At 50.0% G+C, this 23634-nt stretch overlaps 2 protein-coding genes across 8 annotated transcripts; both read right to left on the reverse strand.

The window, feature by feature from the left end:
* Window positions 1–871: 871 nt before the first annotated feature.
* RNASEL (ribonuclease L) lies at window positions 872–7350 on the reverse strand. Its single transcript, XM_069023356.1, is given in 9 exon segments — window positions 872–1630; window positions 2024–2145; window positions 2895–3015; window positions 3122–3312; window positions 3641–3729; window positions 4055–4432; window positions 4435–4825; window positions 4827–5654; window positions 7209–7350. Coding segments are annotated over 8 exon segments (2115 nt in total). The 5' UTR covers window positions 5490–5654; window positions 7209–7350; the 3' UTR covers window positions 872–1470.
* Window positions 7351–11499: 4149 nt separating this feature from the next.
* Window positions 11500–23559, reverse strand: RGS16 (regulator of G protein signaling 16). Of its 7 annotated transcripts, none has more exons than XM_069023111.1 (8): window positions 23285–23559; window positions 21223–21419; window positions 19581–19756; window positions 17969–18749; window positions 16650–16751; window positions 15907–15968; window positions 14461–14627; window positions 11500–14161 (listed from the first exon to the last, which is right to left on the reverse strand). In XM_069023111.1, exons 4-8 carry the CDS (start codon window positions 18046–18048, stop codon window positions 13961–13963), a joined length of 612 nt encoding a protein of 203 aa, XP_068879212.1. In that variant the 5' UTR covers window positions 18049–18749; window positions 19581–19756; window positions 21223–21419; window positions 23285–23559; the 3' UTR covers window positions 11500–13960. The 7 variants fall into 7 exon arrangements, with proteins under 7 accessions (XP_068879212.1, XP_068879208.1, XP_068879211.1 ...); XM_069023107.1 differs by having other exon boundaries at window positions 17969–18847; XM_069023110.1 differs by lacking the exon at window positions 21223–21419 and having other exon boundaries at window positions 17969–18847.
* Between the last annotated feature and the right edge of the window lie 75 nt (window positions 23560–23634).

Consider the following 23634-nt stretch of genomic DNA (forward strand, 5'->3'; position numbering starts at 1 on the left):
TGCCACACCACCCAGCTGCAGTACTGCCCACTGGTTTTCCATCCTGCCTGGCTTCTCATGGAGCACTGGCCCATCCTCCTGGGAGAGGCAGGCTGGTATTTTCTCCAGCCTTGCTCCCAGTCCTGCATTCTTTCCTCCCATGGTCTGATGCTCTGGGAGCAATCTGCTCTGCAGATGCTGTGCATGGATCAGATTTCTCCTCTGACAGCAGTCTGTTGGTGCTTCTGGCTTCTCAGAAAGCAGGACACAGCTCTGCAGAGCACAGGAGCCATCCTTGGAAATTCTTCCCAGCAGCCAGATTGCCCCAGAGAGATAAGTCACAGCCTCCCTGAGTTTAATCACTGCTCTGTTTTGGGCATGCCTTTTGAGGCTGCCAAGTCCCAGGCCTTCAGCGAAACAGCCAAGTGATGGAAGAAGATGCAAAGGTCACAGAAAGCTGGAAACATGGCATTTTGCAGGAGGCTGGAGGAGCCCAGCCCATGGCCTCACTTCTCATGCAAGAGCAGAAATGCTGCTGTAGCACAGGGCACCCCACTGCTGAGACCTGAGCACACATCTCTGGGTGTCATCCTGCCTTCTGGGCATGAGAAAGGCACAGTGAGCAAGAAAAAAAGAGCAGGGAGGAAGGGTGAAAAACCAAAAATATTGGCACAAGAGGAGTCAGCATTCTCCTGGTTGCATTTTCTTATCAACGGTTGTGTAGTCAAACTTCTATTACATATTTAAAAGGTTCCCAGGACTGTTACAGTGGGGATTCTGTAACACAATGTATCAAACCAGGAGGCCTGCAGAAAGAAGTATATAAGGACAGATTTGTGGAAGATGTTTCAGAGATGTTTATTTTCCCAGCCGCGTGGCCGGGGCTCTGCCGAGGAACTCCCACAGTCACAGGACCGAGGGTCCTTGCCCGCGCAGGGGAACACAAACCAACCAATGGGGAACGAGGCTGACCAGGGGCAGGGAAACCCCGTGCCTCCCTCAGGGCCCCTCTCCCAGGGCTACATGGCGGGGGGAAGGGACCCCAACACAGGACCATCAGAAGGACCTTTGCTCCAGGCCAGGACCACTGATGCAGGTGGTGGTTCGATAGTGCTGCAGAATCTCTCTTCTTGTGCAGAGGGGATGGGGGAACCTCATCCCTAAAGGAGTATAGAGTCAGTTTTCTAGGCAAGTTTATTTCAAGTCTGTTTCTCCGTGGGGTCATTGAAAGAATAACAATCCCAGTTTGAAAAAAACCTCCACAAAATCCAGCCTTTTCAACAGCTGAAAAACATTTCCATAAGCAACATATAATCATAGTGCAAATCAGAGTATCCAAAGCTCATGGCTGTTACACCAAACACTTTGGAATCTTTCCTAGTTTAAGTCCTCCATACTCTGTCCCTGCATGTGCTTTATCCCATCTCCTTACCCACGTCTTCAGCTCTTCTGCAGGTGAATAAATAAGAAATAAAAGGAGTGATGGTGGGATCAGACATGGGACAGGAGGCAGTGACATTCTACAGAGAAGGGTCCTGGAAGTCTGTGACTGTACGCAGGGTTGTGGCGTAAACTGTTGTATACATAGATGGTAAGTTTTGGAAAACACTTCAGGAAATATTCGGCATAGTCTCCTATTTTGTTGCTGATCCTGAAAGAGAACAAAAGCAAAAAGGATTTTTAAAGCTTGTCCAAGGGGTTAATATTCTAGGATGCCCTTGGAGAGAAAAAGTCATTCCAGAGGCTTTCTGATAACATGGGGAGGTTTCCTAGAAACCCCAGAGCTGCAACTTTTCTACACCTTCACTAAACTCCTCAATCGTTTGGGGTTTTTTGGTTTTTTTTGTTTCTTTTTCTATTTCTCCAGCACCTCCATCTGCCTAATCCCACTTTCATCTTGGACAGCGCTCTCAGGCACATGGCGGGGATTCTTGGGCTTGTCCTGGATAAAGACAGGACTTGGTGATCCTTGTGGGTCCTTTCCAACTCAGGATATTCTCTGATTCCATGCAATTGTGGCAGGGGCAAGGATGAGAACCTGTACCCTTTGTCTTTGTGTTCATCCATGTTTCTCATGAGCCTCAAGAGGCCAGTGACGTTGTTGCTGTGTTTGAATGGTTTTGCATTCCTAGGATTTTCCATGAGATCTAAAATATCTTTGTCAATCTGAAAGAAAGCATATAGATTATTCCCTGCCTTTCACACCCACAAAAACAGCACATCTACTCACCGCAGCCACTGCCTTTTTGCAGGGACATCATTTTGCATGGGAAAATCTCCTGACCCTCCAAAGCCTATTTCCCACCACGAGCAGAAGAGTCCACTCTGCAGGGCATGCACCACACAGCCCCCTGATTCCTCTAAGTGCTTCCTCTCCTGCCTTGCCAAGGTGTGGCATTACTATTAGGACTGTCAACATGGCACAGAAGATTTTCATGGATGCCTGGAGGGCAGGAGGGAGTCCAGAGTCCTCATCCAACTGTGCCATTGGTGAGAGCACATGGCCTCCTGTACTGAACTGAGACTGTCAGATCCCAAATGATGTGGCACGATGTCACCTGCCAAAGCAGGCCTGGCTTCTCTGCTTTTGAGACAACCAACAAAACACTTTTGCCAGAAATTTGCTGGTAACAAGGGCCAGAGGCCCTTGTCTTAAGTGGTCACCAATAAACTTTGAAGGTCTGCCAGCTAATTTGAGAATGACCAACCCCTTCTACCACCCCAGTCAGCAGAGCTTCCTTCAACATCTTTTGACTATGTGCCTTCAGCTGAATTGTTTCTCCCAGTTGTCTGTATTTGTGTGGGGCTACTTTTTCCAGTTCCATTTTTAAACAGAGCCTGTGAAACACTCAGGAAAAGCTTCAGCCTGAATGTCTAGCTCAAACCTGACACTAATCCAGATTTAAGAGGATTACCTTTTTGGTCCACTGTGGATAAGGAAAAATTGTCTTAGTGACATTAGGACCTTGAAAAATACTTTTTTGGTTTTGGATGTCTTTGATTTGATTCCATATACTCTTCAGGAAGTTGAACCTGCTGTGGGATGAGAAACTTCATTAGCTGCAATGGGACATCACTGTTCCCAGCACCACAGGCAATTCCCACACCAAAATTCCACATCCTTTGTACTCCCAGGACTTACCTCTGATTACTCCAGAAGTAGGGATGTTTGCTTAACCCTTCCAAGCCTCGTTCATCATGAGAGGACAGGCTTTGTACAAGGTCCAGAGCCTCTGTGTAATCTGGAGAATTGGGAGCCAAATCCTTGATGCCAACTTGCTAGAGGGGTTTCCTACCCCCTGTTAAAATGTAGAGCATGAGCCTGTCCAGGGCCTGCAAAGAGACATCACTGCTCCTGTGCCACATGCTCCCAACTTCCAACCTAATGGAAGAGGACTCATATCCCTAAACACTGTAGGTGCCCAGAAGTTTAAAATACACACCCATACAAACCTTGAAGCTGTGCGCATGAGGACAGAGGAGATGGGCATCCAAATCACCATCACTCTTAAGCAACATCTGTCATTACATGGGCTTTCCCACAAATCAAGGTATTTTCTAGAAAGGGATGCAAAAAGCCTTTCCCTAGGACCTACTGCAACAGCGAATATCAGAGAGCACCCAAAATTTTAAACCATCAGTTGATTCGCAGAGAACTTACCTCTAAATCTGAGTTTACAAGTTCTTCTTGACCTTCAATCAACCTTCTTTTATTACCAAAGTCTGCCAAGTAAATTTTGCCACCTAAATCTGAGGAAACAAGAGAAGTTTTTAACAAATAAACGTGGCAGACCTTCATGCGCTGATTTCTGGATGGCCCCTTCTTTAAAAAAATGTTCTCTGAAGGCATCTGTGGTGGGTTGATCTGCCTGCAAAGCCCTGGAGGAGGAGGGCAGAGCTACTGAGATGTGTAAGGTTGTTCTCTCTGTGAACACATCTGTACTTACTTAAAGAGGAGATCTAAAGCCACCCCATTCAGCACAAAGACACCAGTATTTTTACAGACAGCTGTGAGACCTTCTTCTCTAAACTACATGGAAAGCAAAATGAAAACATAATGAAAGCAAAATATAACCTATTACGAAGTTCCCAGGCTGTAGATCCTGGTGAGCAAGTCTGAGGGAATGCAGCTCTCTCAGCGCCTGGAAGATTATCTTCAGAGCAGCTTTGTAATCCTTTCGGCCTCCAGCATCCTGCAGGTGTTCCTGGAGGTTTTTTTCCCAGAGTGAAAGGAAACACAAGTACATGCAGCCTTTTTCCTTCTCAGACTGGAAGAGCTTCAGTAGATGTTCACAGTGAGAACATTGTTCAAAGAACCTTTTCTCTTCATCACCCTCTGCACTGAGGGTTATTCTCACTGCTACCTCTGTCCCTCCATGGAGCCTGAGGTAGATGCCATCCTGAATTCTCTGCTGGATGTATGGAAATATCATCAGTTTGCCAATCATGGGCGATACATTTGATCAAGCTCTTTCAGCTGGGCCGTCCAGCGTTTGCTGTTTGGCTCCCAGGCTCTGGGGGTTTCTGGAACAAATCTGGCCTTGTGCTCACGAAGGTTTTCCATGCTAAGAGAACGATTTCTCCTTGCAACTGCAAGAAGATTCCCGTCATCAGTCCTTGCTCCCTCTTCACACAACAACTTTGCTATATTGCAATCACCTGTCTCCACAGCCACCATCAGGGCTGTGTTGCCCTCCTCATCCACATCATCAATATCTATTACATCCTTTTTCAACAAAGCTGTCACCAGCTCCGGGCTTTCCATTTCAACAGCCAGGATGAGGGTAGTTTTCCCACATTCATCTTTGCTCTTCACATCCACACCATGCTCCAGAAGGAATGAACTGTGGAGACAGCTGACTCGTATCTTTTTTGTCTGAACCCTTCTTTAGAGCATGGATCAAGGCATTCCTGTCTCTCTTGTCACAGATGTTCACATCAGCCCCCATCTCCTGGACTAGGATTTTCACGGCTGAGAAGTGGTGCTCCCTGCAAGCATCCATCAGCGCGGTGGCACCTCCTTTGTGCAGCCTGGCTTTCTCCTCACTGGTCACCCTCCTCAAATTCACCTCTGCTCCTCTGCTGTACAGGAATCTCAAGGCTTCCTCCTTCCCATACCATGCAGACTCCATGAAAGCTGTGAAGCCGTTGATGTCCTGGTTGTTAATGTTTGACCCACGCTCCAGGAGGAGCTTCAGGATATCCACGTTCCCTACTATGCCTGCCTCAATAAATGCAGTGCCACCATTGTCCTTCCTGGCATGCAGAGAAGCTCCCCTGTCCAGCAGAAGCTGGACCAGGTCCTCCTCACCAGTTTGCACTGAGGTCTGCAGGGGTGTCCAGCCACTGTCTACCTTGGAGTTCACATCTGCCCCTTGCTCCAGCAGCTCTAGTACAGCTTCTTTATCCCTGTTCTTCACAGCGGCATTTAACTTGAAGTTAAGGGCTTCTGCTGTCTTCATGCTGGAAGGGTTAGAGACCTTCTTCTGGTTTTGAGCTGGGGGCTTCATGGTGGTCAGAGGGAGGGCTCTGCACCTCTGGTGTTCCCCACCAGAACCCAGGGATCCACAGAAGAATGGGAGAGGTGCAGTGCTCAGTGCCTTGGTTGTGGGGGATGCGCTGGTGTGGCTGATGAAACACGCTGGGTGCTATTTTAAGGTCTCTGTGGTCTTCACCTGATTAATGAACAGAAAATGCTGCTGTATTAGCCTGTGAAAACCTCACCATTTACACTGAGTGTCCTGCAGGTCTGTGTAAGGGGCAGCTGAGGACAGCAATGCCAGTGCCAGCCAAGAGAGCCAAGGCCTGGAGAGAAGCACAGCTTTAGCACTCATGGACTCATCATTTCCTTGCCTGGCCCCAGCCCCTCTCACGGCCCAGGGAGGTGTCCCTGCTGCTTTTGCTATAAATGCTATCTCAGATGCATCACAAGTTACCTGATAAGCCATCCCCCAGCAATGGTATCAGGTGGAGAACACAGCAGGCAGGCAGAGATGGGCATTCCCCTTCAGCTTTGGATGGCAACCACACACAGTCCTGACTGTCCCTGATCCAACACCTAGAGTGAGGCAGAAAGCCAATCTTAATCCCTTCTGCTTCTATAGGCCATGAGGAGACCCTACCTGACAGGAAGTGTCTCCTAAACTTTTCACCACATTAGGAGATTAATCAGGTACAACTTCATTTACCTTTATCTATCTGGTATCTAGAAAAAGTGGGACTCCAATACCCATATTAGTAGTGATCAGCACTTTCAGGAGCTACTGCCTGACAAGCTGAACTGGTAATAAATTACCTAAGCAAATCAGGAAAAGTATAGAGAAATCTTAAAGCATAAAAGCAAAGTAGAAATTTGCATGAATTTACCCTCAGGAAAGCCAAAGACTGTTTTCTGGATGGCTTATTTCTCTGCCCAGCAGGAAATAAACACAGTATTTCACTGATTTAGAGGCATTTAATGTCCTTGTATTAATTTCTATGCCTTTTGCAATACGGGGGGAGGGGGGGGGGAAGTGTTACTTTCCTGGCCAGAAAAACAGCACAGCATCCCCTGGGCGCGGTGAGGCTCAAGATCCTCGCCCTGTCGGGACGGCAGAAGCCTGGGGAGGGGGAAGAGAGGGGCTGAGCACTTTTTTCCTCTTCCTTCGAGGAGCAGAGCCGGAAGCTTTGTGCTCCAGGAAATCTTTAAACATTTCTATCCCACCCCCTCGCCACTGACTTTCGACCATGAGGCGTTCGCGTCTGCGTGTCCCGATGTGCCGATGTGTCACCCAGCCCTGCCAGCTGCCACCCACAACGACACGGCCAGCAAGGGGTCCCTGTGCCCGACCTCAAGCTCGGCCACTAATGAAAATGCTTTCAAAGCCACAGAGCAGCTTTCCCCAGCGGCTGCTCTCCGCTGCTGCTCCCCAGCCAGCATCCCCAGCTTGTTTGCTTCCGGGCAAAGTCCCCAAGTATGTGCTGGCCCCTCCCAGGAAGGAAGTTTTTACCCACTTGCCGGAGAATGTTGGGCTTCTCGGGAAGTTGTTTGGCGGCCCTTTTTTCGCACACAGCAGAGAAGTCATGAGTAAAGTGCTCTCCCCATACAGTCCCATACACACAGACCCTGTTTATAAACATCTGCTCATCAGTGGTTCGGGAGCTGAAGGCGTGGAGGGGTTAAATGAATCAGTGGTCTGGTTTGGGGGAGATTTGGGATGGTTTGGGGGTTATTTTAAGCTTTTCCTCACCTTTTGGTAAATCCATCCACATGAGGGAACTAAATGCTGCTAAATTACAACCGGGGAATTGCTGAGCTCCAGATCTGTGGGTTCCTCACTGCTTGGGCAGGCAACTCCCACCACCCTGGCACCCTGCTCCTTGTAGGCAGCTCTGTGTAAACACCCAGGGGGCCTCGTCCTCCAGGCGTTCCTTATCTGCCTGGAAAGCCTGTGCAAGAAATACATGAAGGAGCCCAGGCTGGGATGACCCACCCAGTTTCCTTCACCACCCTGTGACGTGAGATGAGCTCAGCAGAGTTCCTCCACTGAACTGTGCCAGTGGCAGGATTCAGTTCACATCTGAAACGGGGCTGGAATTGTGTCAATTAAATCATTCTTGACTTTCCATGGTGCCTTGGTACATGCACAAACTGGGAATCTGCATGTGGACATGGTTACAGGCACAAGGGCACAGAAAAGCCCTTAAAGGGTTGGGTGGATGCAGTCTTGCTTGTGTTTTACATGGATAGCCCAATCCTTACGGATGTCTGCACTGCTGACTCACATCTCCATGCCAGCTTTCACTAAGCTCTGCCTCTGCAGGAGTCTCATCTTTGTACCTCATTGTGGTGTTGGGCATCCTGCTTCCCACAGCATGCAGTGCATCTGCAGGGTCTGGAAACATCCCACGGTCTCTGCATGGAATTTCACAGGGTTTGTGCTGCCACAGGAGACCTTGACACAGCCCCACAGGGACAGAGACTGTGAAAACTCAGGGAGCAATCTCCAATCTGTCTCAAGGCTGTCAGGATCTCATTTTGGTTCACATGAAGAATCTCTCCCGGTTTGACCAGGGCTATGGCTGTAGCTGCTGGTTTTCAAGTACCCTTTTGCAGGCTGCAAAACAGACAAACAACCAGAGCAAGCACATCTCAGCTTCAAAGCCAATAAAGACATCCAAAACAAAGCCAGTATTACAGTACATAACATCACATCGCCCACCCACCCAAGTACAAAAGCCTTCTTCAGCTTGATGAGTTAATTAAAGTAATTTATTATCTTATGGTGGGAAGATGAAAATCCCTAGGATGGTAAGAACCCAAATGCTACAATGGTGGGAACGAGGTGTTTGCAACCAGCAGGGCTGTGGCAGTAGTGTCCTATGCCTGCATCCCAGCAAAGAAGGGTTTGCTGGTAGCACTTTCCTGATCCAAATTGTTTTCCACAGAGACATAAGTTTAAACTCTGAGTCCCTGCAACAAGAAGTTTCCAGGGAATGAAAGGGTCTCAAAGGTTTTCTAAAGCATGGGAGTAACAGCTCCTCTCCGCTACTATTCTGTAGCCTCTGGGTTATAGGGTTCCTGCTGTATTTGCACATTTGCAGAGTCATTATTTGCCCCCACACACTCAGGGACTCAGGATATGAGCTGCTGAGACACAGACAGCAGGAAAATTGAGGGCACAGCTAAGCAAATCTCCCTTTTCCTCCATTCTGATGGACTTACACCCATTTTTGCATCCCTTCCCCTGAGATGACATCTCCAATAGTCCATGTCCTCCCCGCAGCCACAAGTAAACACGAGGCAAAATGTGGCAACAAAAACTGCCTGCCAAGGGTAAAATCATTTTTAAAGGAGCTATGAATAGTAGGATGAAGTTTTTTCTTCATGTTCCCTTCACATGCTTTCTTATTATATTTCCAAATGGGAATATCCCAGGGTTTATGTGCTTGGCCATGCTGATGTGTCTTTCAGTGCTGGAACACAACCCTGGAAAATAGTCCACAGAAGGATGGCAGGTGATGCTACCCGTGGCAGAGCATCACCTTCTCACAGAACCATTTAGGTTTGAAAAGACCTCCTAGATCATCGAGTCCAGCCATCATCCAGCACTGCCAAGTCCACCACTAAACCACATCCCCAAGTGCCATATCTGTGCCTTTTTGGAGTATTTTTACATTTTAAAAAATTTATTTTCTAGTTTTTAGATTGCTGATCAATCCTCATCACCACCAGAAAAGAAAAGAGCAGTGTTTTGCCAGCAAGGAAGGAGAGGTGAGTGCAACAGTGAGGCAGGCAGGGACCTCACCAAGCAGGACAGCACATCCCAATCCCTGGGCAAGGAGAGCAGGGCAGGTCCATTTAAAACAGCCCAGAGCAGCCAAAACAGGTCAGACAAAGAATCAGGCTGAGCACCTGAGCTTAGATGCCTTTCCCAAGGAGAGGCAGTGGATCTCCAGCAGGATTTCTCACAGCTGTTTCTCATCCCCATCCTTGCCCCCAGGCTGTGGATGCCCCATGTCTGAGCTCCCCTCCAGCACAGGCAGCCCAGCCCCGAGGAGTCAGGAGGGGTGCAGACCCCAGCACTGCCCTCGGTGCCCCAGCAGCAGCAGAAAACATGAGAATTATCTCTCATTCTTTCTTGGCTCCCGAGGCACCCCAGGGGTACGAATCCTTGTGCGCATCTGGAGCAGATTGGCAACCTTGGCATTCAGCTGCATGTGTCAGGGGAAGGTGAGCCATGTGGAAACACATCAGCTGTGAGTTCTGGCACGTTATTCAGGCAAAGGCCTTGAAGTGGAAGCTGCAGAGCAACGCCATCCAGCTGCTCCCTCCCCACTGGCTGGCCTAGGGGCTGGCAAAGCACTGCAGAACACGGGGTGAAGCATTTGCCATGTTTGAAATGGCTCTGCTGCTGAGTTTCCTCCAAAAACGTATCTAAAGAACTATTTACAGCATTGCTTTGCAGCCTTTCTTTTAAAAGAGAAATAAATAATTGATGTACACACATGCAGCCATGAATTCTCCTGTTGTCATGCGTGTGTATCCATGGAAAATGAAGGCTTAGAATTCCTACACATATATATAAACATCCACCTGCCTAAATACTTGTACTCCTGCATCCATGTCCATGTCCTAAGGCCGCCTCAAAGCTGCTTGGTCCCACTGGAGCAGGGACCCTCTGGCTAAAGGAGCCCTGAGCTGCTGCTGGGAATGCTCAGGGTCTCAGGGCATGGGGAAACGGCTTTTTTCCACCAAATAAATCCACCCCCCATCCTGGCTCATGGAAACCTGGCCCTGGAGCAAGTATGTGTTCTCAACCTGGGGGGCAGGGCAGTGCCAGTCCCCACATTGGCTCCCGAGCTCACATCTCCTTAGCTGCTTCCAAATTCACAGCCTCCTCCCTGGGAAACTTCAGCTGGGGTTTACTGGGAGTGACCACAGCCAGCCAATGGAAGCTGTGGCTCCTCTTTCTCAACGTGGTTTTGTGGGTTGAGGTTTTTTTATCCCCCTGAGGCTTTAAGGTTTTGTTGCATTACCACTGGGTTTTGGCAGCAGCCACAGCTGGATGCAAGGCTTGCTTTTAGTGACTGGATTTTCTCTTTGGGAAGCATCTCAGACTTGTAGAGAGGAAACGAGGCTGCAAATGGGATTGTCCAGGAGCAGCTGTGGGGTCTGAGAGCTGCCAACAAGGCTGAGACTCAGCTTGATCCGTGCATGATGCAGCAAGAATGGACACAGCCTCAAATTTCCTTCTAAAGAAAGCTCAAAAAGATATTATTTCTGTATTTTTCTTACTTCATTATTTTATTGTTGTTGTTGGCCTATTTTTTTTTTAATGGAGAATCGGTTTTAAAATAACTTCAAACTATTCATATTTTTCATTCAGGAGCTGCAGTTGAAAAACAAAGCAACAACAACATTATTTTTCATTCTAGCTTCTAGTCTGCTTTACAGCTCTCTTTCCTGACAAGTAATTTAAATATTTCCTGGATACTTTTCAGCCCATTTCTTCCCTCTGACATGGACAAAGATAAGGTATAAATGCAAACTGCTATGATCCCAAACTACCTGGCTTGTAAGACAAGACCATGTTTAGTTTAAAAGGGTATGAAAGGTGAGGGGAAGCTCAACCTGCTTTCCTCTGTCTAGGCAGGGAATAGGGATGAAGCTGAGTCGATGTATTTTAGAATGACTGGTGATCCTTGGACCCTGCATGCCTGTATTAGAAGGGACAGGAGGTTCTGTTGTAGCTGCAGGTGCCTATAAAATGCATGTGAATGGCAAGGGGTGACTTGTGCTCATAGTAACACCTTGGAGTATGCATATTCCTGAGTTATTCCCCTGTGATTCCAGCTCCTCCTCTGCAGTCCTCTCACGCTCTCCTCTGCTGACGCAGGCCAGTTAATTTTGGCTTCCAGAACATGCAATAAATAGAAAGAAGGCAACTGAAAAAACATGTTTTGGTTGGGTTTTTATTCCAAGCACTTCTTCAAGCTGCACTGGGGTGCTTCTCTCCCTGTGTTGCCACAGGCAGCCCTGGGTGCTTCCATGGAGAGCTCTCCCAGGAGAGACACAGACCATGCAACCCTCCCCTTCCCTCCCAGAGCATTCCAGGATGTGCTCAGACCTCAGCACACTCTGCACAGGAATAGGATGTCTTTTAATAACTCCTCTAATACCAGAGAGTTTCCCCCTTGTAAATGAATTCAATCATCAGGTGTGTTACTGACAAAAATCAAGTATTATTTATGTGAATGACCCAAAAGCAGGGTTTTTTTGCTAAAAGCAGCCCTCACTTGGATCCTCTTAATTTTAAGATATTGATGTCTTACTAATACCAAGCAGATATTGGGAACTGCAGTCCTGTAAAGGGCTCAGAAATTATGAGCAGTACAAGCAGTACTGAATACCCTGGCAGTTCATATATTCAAAACTTCACTTCTGCTTTCATTCTTTTTATGAACTGTTCAACTTTCTTTGATGAACCAAATACCACAAAGCTTTACTCTTCTAAAATCTTCCCCCTTCCTTTTCTGCTCTTGACATTGTCACTTTTAAAGTGACTGGAAATGCCCCCTGAGTCATCCAACACAAGCAGCTTTGCAGGGTTTGCAAAGCATCCAGAATTAGAATGTAAAATTTAATTGAAAGTCCACAACCAAAAAAAAAAAAAAAAGACCCAGACCATGCTATCAGGGTATTTTCCTCTTTACATTTCATTTTATAATGATAACATTGTGTCAGTAATGAGAACAGACCATTGTGCGTTGCTCACTTCAGTAACACAGCGAAGGTGGTTCCAGTTGTTACAATAAATAATAAATAAGAAAGCAGCTGATATCTCCCTGTAAACACAGCCAAGACCACTGGCAGAGGCTCAGAGGTGGAACCAGGATGGGGATGGTGAAAGAGGACTTGGAATAACATCCCCATACTGGTCCTCGGTTCCTTGCTCTGCTCAAGCAGCTGTGAAAAGCCCAAATGATGCTGTACTCTGGCTGTTGCTGGGACAGGGGGGCAAAAGAGAGTTCCCTTGGCAAGGAGTGAGTACCAGTGGGATAAGAACCTCCAGGTTTGGTCTTTAGGGATAAACAGAGCCCTGGGAAGCAGCCCTCAGCAGGGAGCAGTACTGGTGGCACATTCCTCAGGACCCAGCACAGGCTCCACATCACCCACCCATGCAGCTGCTGGCACCATTGTTGCCAAGCAGGAGCCACACCTCTCCAGGATCCCAAAATTCCTGCTGAGAGGAACTTTTTAAAGAGCTGCCCCCAGGTCTGAGCTGATGATGTGTCCTGCCACCCTTCCAAGTCGCTGAATTCACAGCACTGATTTCGCTCACTGCACAGGTTTCTGGTAAAATGCGGTGGCTGCAGACTGGTTTTACCATCCAAGGGAACACCAAGCCCAATTATAAACCCAGGCAAAACCCCAGGTTTTCTCTCCGATGTGTGAAAATCGAGTTTTCCATAGGATTGCTCACCAAAGTGCCTGTTTGACCTCTCCATTCTCTGCCTAGGACAAGCTGCTGTCTGCCAAGATGCCTTCCACGTCCCTAAGGGGAGAAAGGAAATAAGATGGGCCGCAAAGCATCCTTGTATTGCCGTCCATGGTCCTCTGAACCCTTTAGCAGCTCTCTCTGCTGCTACTGGCATACTTTGCTCCACAATTGTGCTACAAATCTGTCTGGTCCTCTCAAATTATTACATGGAAAAGGTGGGAGGCATGCTAAGTGGTACAACAGCTAAAATAATTTCATTTACAAACTCCTCAGGGCAAAGGACATACATGTGTGCTTTCAGCATTGCTCTTCTAATAAATATAGCTATAATAATAATAATACAACAATCATAAAATAAATAACAATAATAGGAATAAAATGTTGTGCACGTGACCTAAGATTAGGTGCAATCTGAAGGTCATGGAGCACATGTGAGGGATAAAAACATCACTGCACTGGAAGGAGGTGGAAAGCTTTGATGCAGAGCATGCATAGGACACAGCTGGAGGATCTTGGGATCAGGAGAAGGCAGATGCTGGATCCCTCCAGCTGAAAATGCCATGTAGTCTTGGGGCTTTTATCCTGGCCATTCCCTGTGTGTGGTAACGGCAGGCTCCTGTGCTGGCCCCGCAGGCCAGTGGCTGATGTTGCAGATCATAGAGCAGGTGGGAGCTCTTCGGTTGTGGATGCTCAGGGAATCCCATCTCTTTTTCCTGGACTTGCAGCCCAAATCAGATTTCTTTCTGTCTCTGTGGTGGTGCAGGTCTCTGGTTGAACTGCAAGGGGAGGCTCTGGGCTCCCACCTGCTCCGCTCCTGTGGGGAGGGAGGAATGCTGGGCCCAGTGGCTCCATGTGGAGCGGGAAGCACTTGAGGTCCTGGGGATCCTGCTAAAATTCCAGAACTTCAGCCAAAACCCCACCAAATGGACCTCGGCCCTTGCAAACCACATCCCAACCTGTACCCGGACCCCCAGCTTGTCCCCCCACCATGACTCAGGTCAGGTGTGCGACTGCTTGCTGGTGCTGTGGCTGGTGGCCTGTTTGGTCATGTCCTGGTAGGAGACAGATTTCAGAAAGCGGGGGTAGGAGTCCTTCTCCATCAGTGTGCGGGTCTTGGCCTGGGCCTCGTTGAAGCAGGTGGAGGTAGCCCCCGAGAGGTTCTTGCGGGTGATCTCCCTGGTTTCATGGTCGATATTCACCTGCAAGGCAGCAGCACCCACAAACATTAACTCCCCTCCCATGGGAGGACAAAAACTGTTTTTAATCCATCTTCAGATGAGGGTGAAGTTGCTCACAGACATTTCTATCCCTTCATGGTTAGATTCAATATCTGTTCCAACATTAACAAGTCAATGGTGATGGACCACACAATGCTAGAAATTAAAGCTTTCATGAACAAGAGGACATCTTCCCACTGATCCAAGAGCACTTTAATAAAACCTACCAGGATACTTTATTCCTTTCCTGCCCTATTTGATGCCACAGAAAATGCTCTCACCTCCCTGGGCGCCTCACTTTGGACAAACTCCTCAAAGATCCTGTTGGCTTTGGAGGCCAGCTTGGTTTTCGACCGGGTCTTTTTGAAGTCTTCGCATGCTAGCCAGAAGTCAAGATTCTCCTCGCTGAATTCAGTCTTCAGGAAGGTGTGGAAGGCATTTACCCCAGCTGGGGAGGGGAGAGAAGAGCAGTTAATGGGACAGAAGGCAGGGAGGAGGAGGACCAGCAGCAGACACTGCCTGTCGAATGCCCTGGGAGCTCAGACAGTGACAACTGCAGATTTCCTTTCCCTCCGGGGAAATTCCACCCTCTGAGACACTGCTAATTGGCCTCTAGACTCCAATAAAATCCTTTCCCACAGACAAGTAATCCTCTGGTTTTATTTATGTGACCTTTCTGTAATGAGGCTTCAGAGTATTTTCTTTACAGCTTCGGAAAAGAGCCAATTCTACCTAAGGAGAAGCGTGCTGACGCATCAGAACGCTGCAGGAACCAAACAGCAGTGCCTTTATTTTGATTTCTCAGCTGAGATCTGGGGAGAACAAGATGCTAAGGATGGGAGAGTAATTGCAGCAAGGATTTCAGAGCTGTGCTGGAAGGGTGTATTAAGTTACAAAGCTGGAGATGCTCGTTAGTCATCACAGCATGTGAGAAAGGCTGGAAAAAAATACACTTGGCCCCAGACTAGCACTGTGGAAAGACTTTGGCTGGGGAAGAGCTTTTAAGGTAGACTTTTGGATTAAAATTTGGCACTTCTGCCATTGTGCAGACCCCAGTGTAAGGAGAAGATTATGTGTGGGTCTAAAAAAGAGTTCCCATCTCTGGGTCTGGAGGAACTGACTGCATAGGGAGAGGGAGACAGCATCTCACAGGAGCCCTGTGCATCACAGACAGTACAGCTGATATCAGAGGGGGAAAAGGCTACAGTTAGTCAGTAAAACAGCTGAATTCCTTCTCCCTGTGGTAGAGCCATCCCTGGAAGCACAGGACAGACAGACAGAGGGCAGCAATGCAGTTTTCTGAGCAAGCCTGAGGGGTGGTGGCTACATCGCTGTCTCCACGACACATTGAGAGCAGACACTGCGTTCTCCCGAGTGTGGAGAAAGAGGTGGTCCGGGAATATCATGACATTCTCCCTGGTGGGCTGCTCCACATGGGATGCCCGTGACAATGCTCCTGTCCCAAGGCAGCAGTGAGGTGTTGGTGAGACAACACTCCTGCCCCCCAAAAACGCCCAGCCAGGAGTAAAGGGTACAGCTTCATGAGGCAGGCAGTGAGCCCTGTGCATCAGATCTGGGCAGGAAAGGGACCTTTTTCTAAATCCTAAAACACCTCATTTGAGGAGGAGGTGAGATTTCATCATACACTGACTTCAGGCATACAGCTCACTAAGAGTACATTTGTCCTACACACTCTCACCAAGAGAAGAAAACAAGATGCTACTCACTTTTGCTTTTGAGGAGCTGGTCAAAGGACTCCCTCCATTCCAGCACCTCTCGGGAAGAGTCTCTGGAAAAGACAAAAGGAAGTAAGGCTTGCTGCCCAGTGACGAGGCACGGCAGCACTTCAGTTGTGTAGCTCCATCAATGGGAGACAGTGACATTCAGCAGGAAACCAAAGCAAGAGGCAGTATCCGTTACCTGTGGGCTCTCTTTCCTCTCTCCTCCCTTTCTTTTACCTTCCTTGATGGCTCACCCGACCTCAGCTCCATGCTGCTGACCAGGAGGTTCCCTAGGGAATGCTCAGAAAACCCCTTTTCTGCTGATACCAGTCCAGCAGGTTCTCTAGGGAATGCTCAGAAGAGCCCTTTTCTGCTGGTGCCAATCCAGCAGAGCCTCCTCTGCAAGAAAACCCCCTGCCCTCAGCAGCAATATTTAGTGTTTTGTGTTTAATGCTGCCTGCATTCCCCAGAGACACCAGGAGGTGCGGGAGTCCTGCAGGTTTCTTGCCTCTTGCCTAGGCCCTGCTCTCTGTGCCTAGTGCCAGAGCTTCTGTTCTCCAGTCAGACTTTATAACTGCTGGAGCTGGGAAGTGATTCGCCTTCCCGGTCTGCCTGGGTGGGACCTTGGGGAGGGGGAGCTGTGCTCTGTGCTCTCTACTGCGCAGATGGGCAGGAGCATCCCTTGGGAAAGCCTGATCTGTGGGGACCTGGCCTGGGCTGAACCTGGGACAGAGCAGTGCTTGGCTTACCTCCGCCTGGAGCTCAGCTGCAGCTTGCTGGAGCTCCCAATCTTGTGTCCTAGCTCGGTTTTATGAAGCAGGATCCCTAAGCGGGTCTTCAGATCTTTGGCTCTGGAAGGGAAGGAGGAAGGGTGAGAGGTGGGATCGCTGGACCATCAGACTGCTGCCACCACCCCCACCCCTCACAGGGGCTGCACCCCACAGGCTCCGGGGGACAGCCCTCGCTCCCCAGCTTCAGCTCTCTGCTGTATGAAATAAATGCTCCCCAATGCTTTTCCTGCTCCCTGGCAACCATGCTCGGCAGTGCATTAAACCTGGGGGACTGTTTTCTCCTGCCCGCTTCCCAGCTAGAGACACATGGAATATAAAGCACGACGAGCTCTTTCCTCTGGGCCAGGTAACAGAGCAGCTGCTAAGTGCCCAGCTGGAACCTCCCCCAGCTCCCCGGAGCTAACCTGGTTCTTTTTCCCATCCCACTCTCCCGTCAAGGCTCCGCTACTCCCAAACCACTGGGAAAACACAGCAATTCTTTCCGTTCGGCAGAGGGGGAGCATCTCCCTGCTGCCAGGCTGCTACTCCCCCTGCTCTCATTTTGGGGTGCCCCTGGGTCCCCAGGAGCCTGTCACCAGGCCGTGGAGAGGGTTGCGCTCCGCAGCAGCGCCATCCACCTACCCCATGCCTTTAGGAGCCAGCGGCAGCAGCTCCGCGCTGCCGCTCCAGCACGATGCTCCTGTGCCGGAGGCTGGGATGCTCCTGTTTGTCCCCGCGGCTCCGCAGCGAGGGCACGGAGGAGGCACCTCCCTACCGGGAAGTCTCTGCGGCAGCAGGGCAGAAGAGGCTTCTGCCCCCGGCTGCCCCCGAGGCGTGTGGCCCCGCTGCTATTTTTGTGCCGAGGCTCGTTCAGGCGTCCCAAGGCGCCCAGACAAAAATAAGGGTTTAAATGTCATGCCGGCAGCGTGGGGCTTTGCAGCCGTGGTTGGCAGGAGGAGCAACATATCACTTAACAGTTCAACCGTGTGGACAAAAATACTCCTGCTGCTGTCAACTCGAAGCAGGTTGTGCAGAGACAAAGCCAGAGAAACCCTGGTGTGTTTGTACAGCCCGACACGCGCCGGGCAGCCCTGTCCAGCTTCCTGTCCCTCCGCATGTTTTACCTCCGTGTTCCCCTCCTGGGGAGTAGAAAGGATGCAGCCGCAACAAATCACTTCGCTGCGTGTTTCCTTGAGGTCTGCACCCCAATTTCTACCCTAACATCACATCCGCAGCACCAGAGGTTGGTCCAGGTGCATCTTTTCCAGAGAACCCTCTACATCCCAGAAGAGCCTTACCTTTCCAGGCAAGTGATGGGGAGCGCGGCTAAGCCCCGGTACATGCTGAGAGCTGGGCACCCAGGCAGCCAGCAACTCATCGGGTGCTTATGGGGATGGCAGGAGGGTGCGACAGGCGGCTGCAGCACCACCTGCCCCGCGGTCGTGTGCTGGCAGCTGGAACAGCGGCGCGGAGCCGCGCTTTATATCGGGTGGGAGGCGGGAGAGCGGGGAGGGGAACCCAGCATCGCTCTAGCCTCCAGCCAACCAAAAGCTGCTCAGGCAGCACCCGTGAAGTAAGAGCTTAGGTAAGTTTGTGTGTGCTGGTAAGGGAGGGGGGAGTGGGAGGCCCAGGCTTGTCCTTGAGCATCACAGTCGTAGCTGCTTCCTCGAGAACAGGAAAAAACAGGCTCGTTTCCACCGACGTGTGGAGCCTGCTGAGTAACCGCCGGCGGGTGAGAGCGCGGGTGGGAGAGCGAGGGACAGGACAGATGCTGTAGCGCACAGCAAGAGTTGTCAGCTCCATCCTGCTGCCCGAAGGCTTCCAAACCTCCCCGCACTTCCAGCATCGCAGCAGCAGGCTCTGCCCAAGTGGTTTAAGCAGGGGATGCCAGTCCCCAGCAGAGTCAGGCAGCATCCCAGTGGCAGGACGGTTTTCGCTTCCTGGGGCAATACGACAGAGCAGAAGGGCGTAATGTTTCCACTTCCCCCTAATGGCACTGCTGATTCACAGGTGCAATATATAAGGACAGTGTCTGGCCTCATGTGCTAGCTGAAGTTGCACTTCTTCATCACAAATTCCCTGTTGGGTGTAGGGTGAGAGAAAGGAAGGGAACGGATGCACATCAAAGAAATCCAAAGCCTTGGAAAGCATCTGGTAATGGAAGATCCTGATGAGACCTGAAAATTGAAAGGAGATTAAAAGCCAGGGAGAGGCTGGAAACTGGAGGGGAAGGACTGAGCCAGCAAAACAGAAAGATAAAGAGAAATGGTTAAACCAGTGTCAGACACCGCACACCAGCAAACCCCAGGGTCTGGTGCTACAAGCACCAGAGGTCCATGACAACCAAAAGGTCCCCTATGCTGAGGTCAGGCTCCCAGAGGATCCCAGAAAGCTGCCCTCCCTGCTCTGGAAGGGAGTGACCTTAAATCCCCCTGCTCATGGCCAGCCCAGGGCAAGGCCAGAGCTGCCACTTCCACTCCTCATACTCTCCCTCCCTACTTCATCCCTGCTATCCCAGCTCAGGCATTTTTCCAGAGCTCAGGTTGTTACCTGCCCTTGCTGCCTACATTCATCACACACAGCACATTGCCAGAGCATCTTTCTCATTGCCAGAGCATCTTCCCCAGGAGAGATGAACTGTGCCAGGAGGGTGGCAGCACAAAGCCATCTCGGCCCTGGGCCAGGGAGAAAGGCTCCCCTCAAGCTGCCTTTGGGCGCAGGAGCATGAGGATATCTGGATGGGAGACTTTGGGAGGAGCATGAGGCACCTCAGCTCCCTTGAGCTGTAAAGGGGAGTTATGTCTTTCTCTCATTACTTAGAAAAAGCCACAGAATTGTCTTGCTCATGGACAGACAGAAAATATGCATCAGGACTAATGACTGAACACACACTTTTAGCTCCTGTCTCACCTCTAATGTAAGAGCAGCCTCTTTCCCGATGGCTCTGGGGTTTTTCACTTGAATAATCAAGTTTAAGCCTTCTTGGTTAGCAAATATTCAGCTACAGATAAATGACTGGAGCTACACAAAGCTCTTATTCATGTCTTTTCTGTGCCTTAAAACCAAGATTAGAGCTGTGATCCTTGCTGTGGATTTAAGGGAAGAAAAGGAAGAGTAAAGGTGAGAGGGGTGTAAGGTTGCTCTTGCCTGTACAGCTGCTGAGAAGGTCTGTGCACATCCACAGTGTGGACAGTGCTTGATCTAAGTTTTTGAAGTGCTTGGCCACACCAGTCTGGTGCTCCACCCCAGTTCAGCACCATACTGGGAGCACTGGTGTTACAGCAGCAGTGCCACGCTGATGTAGGCATAGGCTCCTGGTACGCACAGGGCAGGGCCACATTCAGCTGTTTCACAGTCACAGAATGGTCAGGGTTGGAAAGGAGATCTGGAGATCACCCAGTCCAACCCCATGCTAAAGCAGGTTGGCACTTGCTGCCCAGCTGCAGCAGGTTACCAGAGGGTTTAGGATGGCAATGTCCTTTCTCCTCATCATCTACATCTCCATCTCCTCCCTGGTTTTCCACACAAATGCTGTGCTCAGTGATGCTGTGGTGTTATTCTGCTTCATCATTTTGGGGCATGCCTGGAATTCACCTCTGTCCTTTTCCCCTCTAAAACTGCAGCCCATCCTCCCACCTGCAGATCTGCAAAGTTACAGGATGCTGTAGTAACTAACTCACTGGTGTTTGAGACATCATCTGAGCAGGTCATGCCAAGAGGAAAACCTCCAGGAGCCTGGACACGTGTTGCAGGCACATGGGACAGATGATTTCTGGCTGCAACTCCATGGTGCCTGGCACAGCCACTGTGCTGGGAAGCATGTGTTGCTTGAAGCAGCCAGGCAAATGTAACTATAGCAAAAACACAGCTGGGATGGCAGCAACTGGGGAGGGGGATGTGAGCCAGAGCAGAGAAACTCTGTGCCTCTCTGCCTTGAGATTACAGCCTGCTGACTGCTTGCCCCGCCCCCCCCCCCCCCCCCCCGCACCACCACCACTCTTTGCTTTAGCCCCTGTCTCCCTGCTGCTTTTTCCGAGAGAAATAAAGTGCATTGGACAAGGGTGTATGTGATTTTACTTTGTCCCTTGTGGCAGCTTTTGAAGCTCTTGGCTCAGGTGAGGCTAAGCTGACAGTGAAGCAGAGGTGAGGAACTGTCCATGGTGAGAGAGAGAGCCCTGTACAGTCCCAGTGGGAGGGAAGGAGTCAGTCAAAGGCTTCATCTTTTTGGGCACCACAGTGGCTCAGCCAGAAGAGATACAATGCCACAGGAAATGCCACGCTCACACCGGGATGTTTGATCCAGAGCATGGCTCTGGGACACAGGGCAGTGCCAGATCCATGTGTGCAGGTCTAAGCCCAGGCACAGGAGTGAGATTGGGCTGTTCCAGCAAAAATCCTCCTCACCAAGCCCAGGACAGACCCTCTGCCCACAGTGCCACAGCCACCAGGCCCCTGCACAAGCCACCACCTGACTCCTCTGCTCCCTTGGGCAGCTTTTCTGCCTCTCCCCTTTGATGGGGCAGGAAATGCTATTCAAGGACAGGCAGCTCACCAGTATGGGCTGCAGTAGGCGAGATATTTCATATTGCAGAGTTCTTCCCAGGGTTATGCAATAGCCTCTCAGCCCAGCCATATATGTGTACTCAGATGTCTTCATGCTGCTCTGTATCTAATTTAATTACATGCTTCCTGTCTCACTTAGCTTAGCAGCCTCCTGCAGCTCTGGCTCCGTTGCCTCCATTTTCAGTCCTTGTTTTGGAACACAAAAAACTCATCTGTGTTGCAACACCTGGGACCAGGCTGCCTTTCCAGAACCGTGCCACAGCCTTGCCAGCACCAATCTACCTCCCATCCATAGGGACCAGTTTCACTTCCACCTGGAAGGTCCTGGCAACCCAGGTAGGTGCTTGGAGGGGTTCCTGCCTGCTGAAGCTGGGAGGTGGCTGGGCTGTGAAGGCACCTGCTGCATCCACAGCCACTCTTTGCAAGCATTTGGGGGGTACAGCCACTGACTGGCTTCACCCTCAGCTGCAAAACACACACACCATCAGCCCCAGGGATTGCTGCTGGTGTTTCTGGGTTAGTATTTGCAAAGTGCCAGCAACCTTGGAAAGTATGAAAGTAAAGGTTTCAGCCCCAAACTACAGAAATGGGGTGGGGAATAGGAAAACAAGGGGTTTGTGACAGGATGCAAAGTGCCCTTGCATATGTGCCCCAATGCACAGTCAAGCTCTGAGAATTTCTGGCAGCAATATTTTTGTATTTTTAGACTGTTTGAATGGAATAAGGGGAAGATACAGAAATAGATGGGAAGAGGAGGTAGGAAGGAGAAGGAGGAGAGGAAGAGCCAGGGTTAGGTGTGCTGTTGGGGTCTCACTGCATCACCAGGCAGACTCACTAAGGAGTCTGTCCCTAATTTCTCCTAAACCAGTGGGGGACCACAGAGGTGGCAATCGGGAATGGTCAAACCTGAAGGCAGCACTGCATGCTCCCTGCAGCATTCTAGCAGAGCCTGGCATGAAATCAGGGAGATGCTAAGTGCAAAGGAGCAGAAATGGGAGGTTTAAAGGCCCTACTCATGTTGCATAGCCCCTTCCTCCACCTGCAAGCTGTTGATAAGCTCTGGATGTCTTTAGGGAGGGAAGCAAACAAAGGAGATGGGAATGGGATGGAGATTGGTGTTGTGCAGGCAGGAGCGCGGTGGTGAGGATAGTGTTTATTGGTGGGCTTGGCAGTGCTGTGTTAATGGTTAGACTTGATGATTCTGGAGGTCTTTTCCAACCTGAGCAATTCTATGATAGTGCTGGGGAGGAGCAGGGAAGCTACCAAGGCTGAGACAGCAGCCAGGCATTTGTAAGTGGTCCCCGAGCAGCCACATTGCAGCTGGGTCTTGGCCATGGGCACAACTTATGGGACAGGGACAGCCAGGGGCTGCTATGGGATGCCATATCCGTGTGGTTGCAGGTGAGCCTGGCTAAATCTGTGCCTGCCCAGCCCACCCCAGGACAGGCAGCTGCTCATGTAGGATCCTTCACCCTCACCCACGGGGCATTTGATGGATTCCCAACATGCCACGTTCACATGCAGCATGGGAGGAAATAGCTACTCTGGAAATTTGTAGCAGTGCGGAAAGAGATTATTGGAAAAAAAAAATTAGAATTACAAATGAGATTTTCGAGGGGCAGCTGTTATCCACTCTGCTCACGTGCTTGCTTTGCACAGCTGCACAGGGAGAGGTAGATGACAGCAGGTACGTTTAATCTTCTCTTTCCATTCCTGGCACCTGCTTTTTAAAGCCACTGAACAGCCAGGAAAAAAAAGCTAAAGATGATGGCTAAATATATCCTAACTAAGAGGAGAGACAGAGCAGCACTAATAGCAGATCCTTCCTGTAATACATCCAAATTGGTTTGGCTCAGAGACAGGCTGAGGGAAGAAGCTGCAGAATGAAAGGAAAAACAAGAAAAGAAGGGATTTAGGGGAAAAAATAAGGAGGATAGAAAGAAGCCAGAGGGACTGATAAATTCCACTGCACCCATTTCCAGAGGAAAACAAGCCCATTTAATTTTTGCTTTTAAATGCAACCCTTTGCAGACCACAGAGCAAACACTCACCTTTTGCAGGGAGGGTGGGTTGTGCACCAGGCAATGAGAGCCCTCAGTGTTCCCAGGGCCAGATGAGATCCAGGTCACTGCTCTTCCTGCTGGCCAGACCTGCTCAGGAGATGCTCTGCTTGGCCTCAGCAGGAAGACCTCACTGAAGCCCCACTGCAGGGTTTCTGCAGTAAGTCTCTCACCGTGCAATTTGCCACTGAAACCTAGACTCCTGTCAGCTGCCCTGATCTCTGCCCCTGCTAATGCCTCCCCTTCCTCCCCTTGTTACCCAGGATTGCCCTCAGCTGCTGCCTGACCTTTTCCCAGCAATCCCAGGCTCCTCCAGACTCCCTAAACTGGCCCATGACTGG

Source organism: Aphelocoma coerulescens, chromosome 8 (assembly GCF_041296385.1).
Source record: "Aphelocoma coerulescens isolate FSJ_1873_10779 chromosome 8, UR_Acoe_1.0, whole genome shotgun sequence".
Classification (NCBI taxonomy): domain Eukaryota; kingdom Metazoa; phylum Chordata; class Aves; order Passeriformes; family Corvidae; genus Aphelocoma; species Aphelocoma coerulescens.

Bases quoted from the DNA above. Each gene is read 5' to 3' on its own strand.
- RGS16 (XM_069023112.1), bottom strand. From the start codon at position 18,048: ATGAGTTGCTGGCTGCCTGGGTGCCCAGCTCTCAGCATGTACCGGGGC. The intron at 15,969-16,649 runs GTAAGCCAAGCA...TGTCTTTTCCAG, and splicing joins CAGCTGAGCTCCAGGCGGAG to AGACTCTTCCCGAGAGGTGC. The intron at 14,628-15,906 runs GTGAGTAGCATC...TCCCCTCCCCAG, and splicing joins CCAGCTCCTCAAAAGCAAAA to CTGGGGTAAATGCCTTCCAC.